This window comes from Hesperophylax consimilis, chromosome 16 (genome assembly GCF_061612785.1).
Source record: "Hesperophylax consimilis isolate HC1 chromosome 16, BYU_Hcon_1.0, whole genome shotgun sequence".
NCBI lineage: Eukaryota > Metazoa > Arthropoda > Insecta > Trichoptera > Limnephilidae > Hesperophylax > Hesperophylax consimilis.
Genome location: NC_142851.1, coordinates 29570205 through 29582421, shown reverse-complemented (window position 1 = coordinate 29582421; position 12217 = coordinate 29570205). Strand labels below are relative to the sequence as shown.

General features: G+C 35.0%; 1 protein-coding gene across 1 annotated transcript; it reads right to left on the bottom strand.

The window, feature by feature from the left end:
* Positions 1-833: 833 nt before the first annotated feature.
* LOC149417017 (zinc carboxypeptidase-like) lies at positions 834-9530 on the bottom strand. The gene is made up of 8 exons (XM_089641364.1): positions 9522-9530; positions 8883-8900; positions 8013-8290; positions 7328-7709; positions 4848-4935; positions 2938-3140; positions 2145-2232; positions 834-1122 (listed from the first exon to the last, which is right to left on the bottom strand). Exons 1-8 carry the CDS (start codon positions 9528-9530, stop codon positions 920-922), a joined length of 1269 nt encoding a protein of 422 aa, XP_089497490.1. The 3' UTR covers positions 834-919.
* Positions 9531-12217: the final 2687 nt, after the last annotated feature.

The window sequence follows — 12217 nt, the reverse complement described above, 5'->3', positions numbered from 1 at the left end:
ACGGTTGCTTTGGGTTGAAATTGCATAGCTTTTGTCTGGAATTTCTTGGTCAAATCTTACAATAATAATAATATTTGGATGATTGGAACAGCGCTGTTTTTTGTGAAAAATCATCTCTAGAGCTCTATAAATTTCTATAATTATTACTAACAATAGACTAGAAAAAACTATTAACAATTTATGGATAACAGATTGCATCCACCGGTTCGTCGATCAATAATGCAAAACCATACATCCAGCGAATTCGACCAATGTATTGTGATGTTGCGTTAGAAAGTAGATATATTATTATGTTGTAACTTCTAGTCCATCATGAGCTTGTGTTTTAAAGCATCCATTTAACTTTCAGTGCCTTTTTCCTTATGGTTTGATAAATATTTTTTGACTTTTGAAGATTCCATGATAAACGGATTTTAACTGTCTATCTTCACGTTGGCAATAAACTTTTTTTAAATTGCTTGTTCCAAATTTAGACCAAGAATATATTAGTTCTGCTACCGGTATTTTTTTACTCACCGGAAAATTTTATAAAAATACTGGTATTATTTCCTCCTTAAACACCAGTTATTCTCAATTAGGGAGGTATTAATTAACAGCTATATACTGACCCATATGCAGATCATTTGAAATAACATACTCTTGTACACCGTTATTGGACGGTTGGTTTATATACTTTGTTATTACTGTGCAATTTTCTTTCTGATGTTCTTGCTTACTTCTATTAATATGTATTATTAGAAAAAAAAATATCCAGATTATTCTATCTGTGTTGTTAATTGAAGAAAATAGATCATGTATATACTTTAACAAAGAATAATAAGTATTTTTGTTGATTAAAATATTTATTTACAATTTGAACAGCAAGCTGACATTAGCTGTAGGAAAACACAAAAAAGTCTAGATGTGATGTTTAATTCGATTAAACCAGGGTGACGATTCCCCTCCTGGCAGCCTCCTGGAACATAGCGATGAGTGAGTCGACAACCTCCAGATTGTTAGGCAGGATTTGCGCGGGGGGCAGGACGAAGCCGTTGGCTCCGAGGTCGCGGAGCTCGTATACGTAGACCAGGGGAGTCTTGAACTCCTGCTTGACCCAGTCGAGGCTGCCACCGCTAGCCGCGTCTGAAACCAACAAAATATCTCAATACTGGACAATGCAGACATATTTGCCCCAATCTCAAAGGAAACAAAGAAGATTTGTCATCAAAGTTCAAGGAAAATATCAAAAATATGCTCATTTAAATTTACCAAAACGTAACAAAAAATGTAAGAAATATCAAAAATGTTAGATTTGCACAAATGATAAGAATTTTAATTTTCTTTTCATTAAATGATTTTAATATTAGGAATAATTACTTATGAAATTCTTTAGGTGATATTGAAGTTTTGACGAGGGAAATCGCAATGTGTTTAAAAAATATGAAACTTCTATCAAGATTATTTTCTGATATAACAGAAACATAATATTCATGTTTTTTCAATTGATTTTGTTTCTAAATTTTCAGAAACCAATAAAAATTTTCCAAATGTAAAAAAATGCTTACAATAACTTACCCGGCCCAGGCTTTATTATGAACCAATTTATTAGAGTAAATGACTCTACTTACGAAACATATGTACTTTTTGAGCTTAGTATTATAGATGCAAACGAAAAATCTGCTTTTGGAAATAGGTATTAAATGTTTTTTTAAGTCACTACTTGTACTGTACTGTACTGTAACTTTTTTAAATATCTTTTGAGTGTTTTCCCTGTGACTCAAAAAGTTGTGGAGGTAACGGAAGATTTGGAAATTTGTCTTTGTAAACTGGAATGCGTATTGGATTGGACATATACCTTGGAAAACGATCGCGTAAATGAACATTTTATGAAAAATTATTAAAGTGCAAAAAAAGTGGAATGCTGTTTTTCCGGACTCTAGTCATCAGTAAGAGGTGAAAAAAACAATGATAATATAGATATACTTGTAAGGCGAGGAAAGCGTTCGAGACCTTAACAGAAGCAGGAATCCTGTCAGAACAATGAGATAATGGTCTTACAACTGCTGACAGGGATGAGTCACGAATCCAGGGGAAGTCAAATGTCCAATACTGCACACAAAGTGGATGCAGCTGAAGTTTAATATAAAATCATAAATAATACTTACAGATGACTTCAGCGATGTTTCCGCATGGGGAGTACTTGGTACCGTACCTACGGGCGAGAGCGGCGATGGCTACTTGACCGATGGCAACCTGGCAAGAAAAAAAGGTAGTTACTATCCGAAACAGCCAGTTGTATAAGGGTGGGGTTTAGGGGGTTTAAAACCCCCTTCTTCCTTCCCCTCCCCAACCCTTCCCACTTAAGAGCTATTATAGCTACGCCACTGCGAAACATCATAATGCGACAAAACTCTATAAGAAACATAAATTTTCTGAAATCGGTAAACAGGCAACTTGAATTAAGAATATAATTACTATAATCGTCATCTGCCCTGATGATGAACACTGAAATGCTGTCCGAAATGTTGGCTAAAGAAGGAGGTAGCGCAACACGGCATAGTAACCAAAACATAAATGAATATAATACCTCGTCGTCTAGAAAAATGAAAATCAGGTTTTTACTGCTAATTTTATTTATTTTTTTAATGTTTCAAACCGTTTTGCATAAAATATTACAATGTTAAGGTACTATTTTTTTTATCTGAAATACAAATCACTTTTATCGTGGGCAACGATCTAAAAAATGGTACTGTAATTGCCAATTCGTCGGAATTAATTAAATTGTGAGCCTAGAGCAAAACCCCGTTATTGGAGTATTGTATCGCCTTAACTAAGAAAGAGTGAGAAAAAGCCTCATTGTTTGTTTCGATTACATCAAATCATTAAAAAACAATCTAAAATACGATTGATGATCGGGTAGTGCCTAATTATTGGTAAATGTCATAGAAATACACTCACAGTTTCGCTGTAGTTCTCAAGCTTGTTCGTTGTGTGTCCATAGGGCACCATCAGGAGCTGGGAGTAGGAGTGGAAGTCGATGTAGCCGACCAGCTCGGAGGAAATGGTCCTGATGTACGCGGAAAGGGAAGCAGTCTCTACCTCGGAGAAGGCTCTGGGTCCGGCGTAGGTCTCAGAGGTGCAAGTGCTGCTGGATCCCTGTTCTATAGAGATAAACTTGAAATCAGTAACAACATAAAATCCTGGATTATTGTGATTCTACATGGTGGTAGAAGTAAAAAACTTTACATTACTTTTACTTTAAAGAAATAACTTTTTTCGAAATTCCAGTGATTATTTTCCCATACAAAAATGTTTTTTCTATAGAAGAATAACTATTTTCCCAAACAATCTAACTTTAAAAAGTTTAAATTGTCAAATTTTTATTTTTTATTTTGCATTATCATTTGCAGACTCATCCCCCAAAGTCCTCAAATAAGCTGCATTTCATTGGTTCCGCCACTTTTAGAGGCCGTGGAGCCCGAGAAGAAGACAGTTCATTCAAAATTTTTCATTGTTTCAATTATTATCTATTGTTACCCTTCTTATCAGAACCCTTTTTTCAGTTGGAATCGACTTGCGAATATCAATCATTACAAGTAAGAAATTACTGAAAGATTCGGCCGCACGATTGAAACATTAGAGTTTACCTACCATTTAATCCATTCTTCAAAAATATTATTTTTAACGTAATCCGTTTAAAATTGTTGTTATAGTTCTAATCAATGGCATATAAATATATATAAAAGTCAAACAGTAAAGAAAAACTTTCCTTAGAATTAAATTTATGCTCTCTCCTTTGGTTGATGTTGTAATTCCCAGTAAATCACTCTGGTTCATTTGTAAATCCTTAACCTGTGTCTTAACCTCGTATTTCTTTCAACTTTAATATAGTATACAACTTCAATAGCTACCACGGACTATCGGAGTTATTCTGGAAGTTAAAGAAGACGTTTTTTTGACACGGAGATCGAAAGACCATTAGTCAAAATGAGATAAAGAAAAATCTATGATTGAATCTGAAGATGGTATAAAGCCGCGTACTCATCTGCGAGCTTTAAGTAAAGTTACAGTAACCAGGCTCTAGTGTGTACGCGATGTCCACACCATTGTTACCAAAGATATTAGAAGAACGAGATGTGCTATGAGCAGTTCATACTGTGTGGAATTGTTTTGCCCAGTGTCGCCGGTTTTGTTCACCAATACTACTGCACACCTTCGCTTACGCTAAGGTATCCGCACTAATACATAGAACAGATTTCTGTGCGTACACGTCCCGATACCGTTCAAAGTACCCTAATTAGATAGTACTCCGCCTACGGTCCGACGGACAACATAGCATATCTCGTTCTTCTAATATCTTTGATTGTTACCGTAATGGCGATTCGGCGGAGAGCGCGCTTCGATTCCCGGCCGTCGCACAGTGGGCTGAAAATCGCCTTTCATAGACATAGAGACTTGAATTTTCAAGGGTATTTTTTTTGGCTAGAAATATATTCTGCTGATCATTACTATGCTATAAAATTTCGTATGAAGCAATTGCGTGAACAAATGAAGGAGTTATCATTTTTTTAAGAAAAAATTGTATGGCACTGACACTAAAAATGAGGCTATCTCTGGAATCATAAGGTTGGCCATTCTATCCTTACACACAGATATACTTCTATTTATTTGTATTTTTTGACATACTTCGTATTGTGGCGCAACTTGCGATTTTTTTTTTAAATCCTCAAGTTGAAAAAAAACTGAGCCAGCTACACACTATAGTGAGTGGTTTATTTAGGACACTATAAGTTTTGGTAACGGTGATGGTTACGGTTACAGCTCGCAGGTGAGTACGCGACTTATCGCTTATAAAATTGTATAATTACCCATCCAGTGAGAAGCCCAATTCCTGTTTGGGTCTGCTCCCTTGCAGAGGGCGGAGTAGTTAGTTCTTGTCTTCCTCCACAATCTGGACTGTTTAAAAAATATATTGTTACTATTTCATAACATTTATAATATAATCAAAGAAATATCATACAAAACACATGTGATAATCGTAATAATATAGTGGACAAGTAATCATGAAATAAAATTTGATATTTATATTATATCGAACCCATTTAGAAGAATGGTGCTACGCTAACATTAATTATTAAGATATGTTATTATAGCCTTTTTGTAACATTATTCCGTGCAGTTGAATAAATCTACAATTTTTCAGTATTGCCAACTGCATTCAATATAGGTGTACAAGTGTGTACAAGCGCGTAACGCGTATTCCTGATTTTGTTGTTGTAATTTTTGCTGATATTTTTCATTGGCATTAGAGTGGATTTTAAAATGAGGAGAGCAGATTAATTTAACCTCGCACTAAAGAAGAATTTAAGATTTTAATGTTGTTATGTTTTTTAAATCTCTGCTAGATATAAAACATAACATTTTCAAATGCAACGTTGTTCTTCTAAAAATTAAGTTATCATTGAAGAAGAAGAAGATAAAACTAATAAATCTAAACAAATATGAAACGAAATGGGAACCCAGGATCTCTTTTCTTATCGGGACAACGTCTTAACCACACTACCATTGGAACCTAGTTATTAAAAGTCATATTTGTCGAAATCATATTTCAAATTCGGAAATAGCAATATAATTTTGCAACTAATTTTTCCCATATTTTTGGCAACTACTTTTTTAAATAATCACAACTTTCTAATGAATTGATTTGTAACCTAGATAGCGTCTAGATTTTTAAATAATCACAACTTTCCAATGAATTGATGTGTTTCCTAGATAGTGTCTCAATATTGATACCCACTAGCGCGATTTCACCGAACTGCCAATACAATAAATATACAGACCTTTTCGATATATTTAAAGCCCGTCCTACATTAAAGCAAAAATAATTAGTTGTGAATATAACTGATATGTTTCTATATTATATTTATAAATTTTCGACAAGCATTATGTTTATTTTTCGGAATAACTTTATTGAGTAAACCTCAAATTGTAATTTTTAATTATTGAAGAATATATATTAGCGATATTTCATGTAAAAATGAAGACAATGTTGGTCGTTCTTATCCGAAGTATGATTCAGTTAAAAAGTGACCGAGGGGGATAGGGTCCCATTAACTCAGTGGTAGAGCGGTGTCCCGGCAAGACAAGGGTCCTGGGTTCGAGTCCTAGATGTGACCGTATCCTTTCTGTTTCAGATTTTCGTTTAGAAATCGCTAATATTGTCTCCAATAATTAAGTGTTATGTTTTTAAAAACCCTACGGACGTTCAATAAATATATTTTTTTTAAATAATTTAAAAAAAATGGGCGACAGCCATTGTGTTCAATATTTAATATTTTCTTCACATCTAGGTACAACTTGTGTACAATTTAATAATATTTGCTATTGATTTATGGCTATCGATCAAAATAAATATGATTAAGAAATGTAATGCCGATTTTTTGATAAGACTTCATTAAATATTAGGATAGCATAAATGAATTGATATCAGAAACAAGACAAAGCTAACAGATTACCTACTTTTCAGATAAGACAAAACTCCTCGATCCGGATTAAACCAAATTAGATTTTATGTAACTAATTATATTAGCATCGCCACGCTTACGTAAAATTTATTGACTTAAGAGATAAATAATTTTTGTATTATGAAAAGAACATTAATTCAAGATATACATTAATATAAAATAAAAATGTGAGACATTAGGAAAAAACACCCAAATCATTTTTTTTGTGTGAAAACGAATATCGCTTGAAGAGTTTTTTTTATTTTTTATTATTTAATATGCATAAGTGGGTACATAAACGTTTTACATTAAAAAAAACTAAACAATATTCCCATTACCAGTGAATGTGTTGTAAATTTTACACCACTGCTGACAAACAACCAAATAATATACATTAATGGCTGTTATGCTAACTTAAAATAATGTTTGAAATTTTTTAAAGACTAGACACGAAGACAATAAAATTTACTCTCATGAATGATTAAATCTAAATATAAAATATTATTGATTTCTTAAATTACAAAATAATTATAATGAAAAGATGAAGAAATGACAATAAGATTAGAAAGAGCTAATGGGCATAAAACGCAACATGTTCGCGTTGAATGCAATGTGGAAAGCATAGCAGATGACAAAGATCATCGTCAGCAGAATAGCCCAAAATGCATGTGGAGAGAGATGTACTGACTGCGTGAAAAAAGATTGGAGCAGGATGGTAAAACCCAACAACTGGAAGGGAATAACTTAGGACCTCAGCCACCAGAAAGCATTTTTAGAGGAAATCAAAACCTACCCTGGGATGTTTTGACGTGATGACATGATTAAGATCAGTTATTATTACTTACGGTGGTGTGGGTATATTCATAACCATCAGGGTTGGCCGAGGGGAAGATATACCAGTTAAAACTGTCAGCAATCTGCTTGAAGGCGGGGTCAGTGCTGGTCAAGATCTCGTTGGCCAAGTAGGTGACGGTGGCAGTTGAAATCCATTCCCTAGCGTGGATGCCTCCTTCGAGGAACACTGCCTTCTTGCCGGCTCCGTTGTTGATCTTCAGACCCTTGATTTGACGACCCTCGTAGGTAGATCCTCCGATGACGACTGATGCCTTGGAGTTGGCGGCTGCGAGCTCGTCCAACCAGGAGTAGATGTCAGCGATGCGGTAGTACGCGGTCCATGTCATACCAGCACGGGCATCAAAACGTCCAACGTGCTCGGGCTTTATTTTTCTGTAACAAAACATAAGATTAACAACCTAAAAATTTTAAAATTACGGAAAAATCAGTAGTAAATCAATATTATGATGCTCAAGTATATAAGGTTACAAATCGGAGGTTCCCGAAAAAGATGTGCGGCGATCAATGAATCAAATACTCGAGACGATGCGCAATACTTTAAAAATTAGTTGAAGCAGGGAGTGTGTGCATAAAACACATTATTGAGTACCGTTCAATTCCGGGAAATAGTGTGATGGTAAGATAGTTTGTTTTTTTGTTAAAATCCTAAAATTAATTTAAAAAGATCCAACTTACTCTTGAACATCATCAATGAAGACCTCTGGCTCCATGCCACTTCCCTGCATGGCCATGACGAACTTCTGCTGGTCCTTTGGCTTTACCATGACGTCGACTGGGGTGTCAATCTTCTTGACCGCTGCCCAGAAGTCCAGCTCATCGCTTTCCTCGAGGCTGCGGAGGAAGGTCTTCTGCTCCTCTGTCTTGGGGTACATCCTGTAGACCTTGTAGCCCTCGTAGGTCTCGCTGGCAGCGAGGCACACGGCGCTCAGCACCAGTAATAATACGATCTTCACCTAAAATTAAAATATTGAATTGAATTGTTAAAATAAACTGCTGACATGTTAAATTTATACATTTGGGGCTACAAACAACCAAGGATATCAAATATATCCTTAATTTTTTAAACGAAAAATTTAGAACGAAAGAAATCTATTTTTTTATCAAAGTATACTTTTCTTGAGTTTATTTCGAGAAATAACTTTGTGCTCATACAGGAAACTAGTCGGTATGGTTTCGGTGCTCAAAGGGAGTTCTTAGGAATATAAACAGGACACTGCGGATACATGTGATGTACGACATGTAAAAAGTAGGAGAATGCACTAAAATGTGTAAAAATATGAAGAGGATGAAACACCCCATGTCTTATGGGAAGTAAACTGTGACACCAAGATAACTCGCTTTAATACTGGGCTACTGTCGAAGAAAAAGATACATAGATCCAATTAGCTCTGCAACAAACAGTATATGAGAAATCTCATAGGAGTAGAGACTAAATTACATTATATTAAGGGTATATGAAAAATAGGCATTTTTAAGATTTTGAAAAAACTAGAAAAAACGATGTAAGCTAATAATTTTGAGGTATAACACAGTTTTACAACTTACCATGACTGAGATGTAAACCTTATAGATCAACAACAAATTAAACCTGTTCTTTTATAGGCTCAGCACCCGGCGAATCTTATCGGACTAAAGGATTTTCTGAATACTATCTTGATTGCCGAGCAATGGCATAAATAATTATCTTAAGCTATAAATGTTGATTGCCATAGCGAAAAATCATTTAAAAGATTTATCGATTTGACACAAAAGGATTGTGATAACTTCTGTCTGCAGAAAACTGATAAAACTCGAATCATTATCATTAAAATTAGTATTGCATCATTCAGAGATGTTATAGGGTCATGCGTATACATATATCTTTACTATCAAGCAGATAATATGTTTGTACGATAACTAACTGAAACAGAAACAATCTTAAACGGTTACCTAACTAAAGTAACTAACTAACCATCACGCCGTTTCCCCGCAGTGGTAGGTATGGAGGACGGACCGCCAAACAACTCGGACTTAGCACACACTCCTTCAATACATACATCGTCTCATACATACTCTTCTATTATTCTGACTCTTGACATGGCCCGACTCAAGTATCTGATTCACTTGATCGTGCCATGTCTTCTATTCACATTTGCGTAATATGTACTCCTTTCACTCCTTTCTTCGTTCATTCACTCTACATACCCAAACCATCTTTCCGACGAGATCACGAAAATTCACTGCTTTTTTCTGGAATTTCTAGACCAAATAAAGTTATTTTAACCAGACCTCCGTAATATGCTTAAAATATCCATTTAAATGTTAGAAACTCTATCTGAATTCTTGCCATAAATAAAAAAATCAAATAATATAAGATTTCAAGGATTGGTAATTTATTTTAATTTTTTAAACGGTCCAATCAATTTATTTGCTATTGCTTTGTGGAGATTCAAAAATGATCATATATTTAAATACAATTTTTAAAATATTTACAAACAAAATTTGGCTGAAAATAATGCTTTTAAGTTAATAGTTCATAACGTGGGTTGATTTTTTTACAAAAATGTCTCCATACAAATTAACTAATCATTTTTATTAAGTTTGACATTTAGGTAGATTTTTAGCAACCAAAGCAAAAAATTCGAGACTTGAGAAGAAAATTTATTTATTTAGGCCTACTACCAGAAGGTAGATATTTTAAATAATATACAAGCATAATTGAAGGATAATCTTTCCGAGCAGTTAAATGAAGAAAATAGATGACACAAAAGATATATTACAGTTATTATTCACAGATTCTCATTAATATCACAATGTAGGTAAATCTATTTAATTAATTAAGTTTAAGGCTTTAGGCTGGCCGCATACATACGTTTTCCGTATTCGATTTCCGAATTCGTTTTCCGTATTCGGAATTCCGTGAGACTAGCGCAAACGTTCGTTTTTCTTCATTCGGAATGTATAAACGTCAGTACCAGTGTTGCCAACAAGGGCGATATATCGCCATTTAGGCTACTCAGAGCGAGAATCGGCGCCGAAAAAATCTAAAAGGCGACTGGTCGCCAATTAAGCTATTAAGCTACTTCAAAAACATCAATTTTAAACATGTCCCATGTCCTCTGAGGACAAATTTTATTTTTTTGAAATTCTCTAGCCACCCCCCCCCCCCCACGAAATTTTTTATTTTCACGTAAAAACATCAATGTCATCACATGTCCCACCTAACAGCAAATTCGGCTACTTTACGCTACCTTATGTATGAGAAACGGCGATATTAGGTCAAGATCCGTTGGCAACACTGAATTACTGAACAGAAATTTCCGAACGTTTGCGTCGGCACAAACAAACTGTATGCAATAGCTGCGTTCCGCATGACGTCATTAGGTTTTTTCCATTCGGTTTCTCCGAACGCGCCGGCTCGCATTCGGAACGTGCGTAAGGAATTTGTTCCGTTCGGAACTAAAACGAACGTGTGAGGCAGTTAATGTATTTTCTACTGATTCCGTGCATTCGGATGTGGATTTCCGAATACGGAAAACGAATTCGGAAATCGAATACGGAAAACGTATGTATGCGGCCAGCCTTAAATATACTTAGGTTATAATTCCCCTTCTGGCTGCCTCCCGGATCATAGCGATGATGGAGTCGACAACCTTCAGACTGTTGGCAGGATTTGATCAGGGGGAAGGATGAAGCCGTCTTTTCCTGTATCACGGAGCTCGTATACGTAGACTAGGGGAGGCCGAACTCTTGCTTGACCCAGTCGATACTGCCACCACTAACCGGGTCTTGAACCAACAAAATATGTGAGAACTAGACAATGTAGACAATGCGAAAACATGCATCCCAATCTCAAAGAAATATATTAGGATATGTCATCAGTCAAACTTTTGTCTTAGGAATAAGTTTGTTTGTGTTAGTTTTGGCAAAGGTAATTTCTATAATAAGAAACGTTTGTCGTTTCAATCATTTCATTAGCGGCTGCCAGTGAAGTTTAATATCAGATCATAAATTATGCTTACAGATAATTTCAGCGACGTTTCCGCAAGAGTGCCGTACCTCTGGGCAAGAGCGGTAATAGCAACTTGACCGATGGGGACCTGTCCAAGCAAAATTGTGTTTATTGTACGAACATACCAAATATCATAATGCAACAACTTTAGCAACAAACGGGGTAATATAAAAATAAATAATAATGGAAGAACTAGCTTTTGTCACAGTTTTTTATAAAACATATACACGTATTTCAGAACCAATATTTCCTTCAACAGGATCTAAATCTAAAGTATACAATTATTCTGATGAAGGTACCATTAGTTCTGAAACCTGTTGATATTATCATATTGCCTATGATGGTGATTTAAACTGTATTACATTTAATACAAAATAGTGCCTCACATTACCTTTACAATAATTAAGTATTTAAGAAGTCATTTTAACCTAATCTTAAAACTTAATATCACTATCGTGATGACCAATTAACAGTGAAATTACGTCACAAAGTTACAAACCATGGATTGTACTGTCATTTTTATCATTCATTTATACTCCTCTTCCATCCACAAGCAAATGCTTCCAATCGAAGAGGAGTATAAATCTTAAGTTATAAAATAGCCAATAAAGAAGATGAGTTATTGTTGTTATGAACCGTGTTGCACTTCGTTTTCATTATTAGGCAATGTTAAGGATAGCTAACATTACACGTACAGTGTCCAAAACATTGTCGTACAATTTTGTGTGTCTCATAAGAGCAGAGAGGAGGAATAGCAAGAACACCCCGACATCCGAAAAGCTTTGGATATTGGGGTTAATCTTTAAAAAGTCCCGACTGGTCAAACTGACAAGGCCATTTCCACTACAAGCTTGAACTTACTAAAAGTCTTATCCAATTGATTGAAATT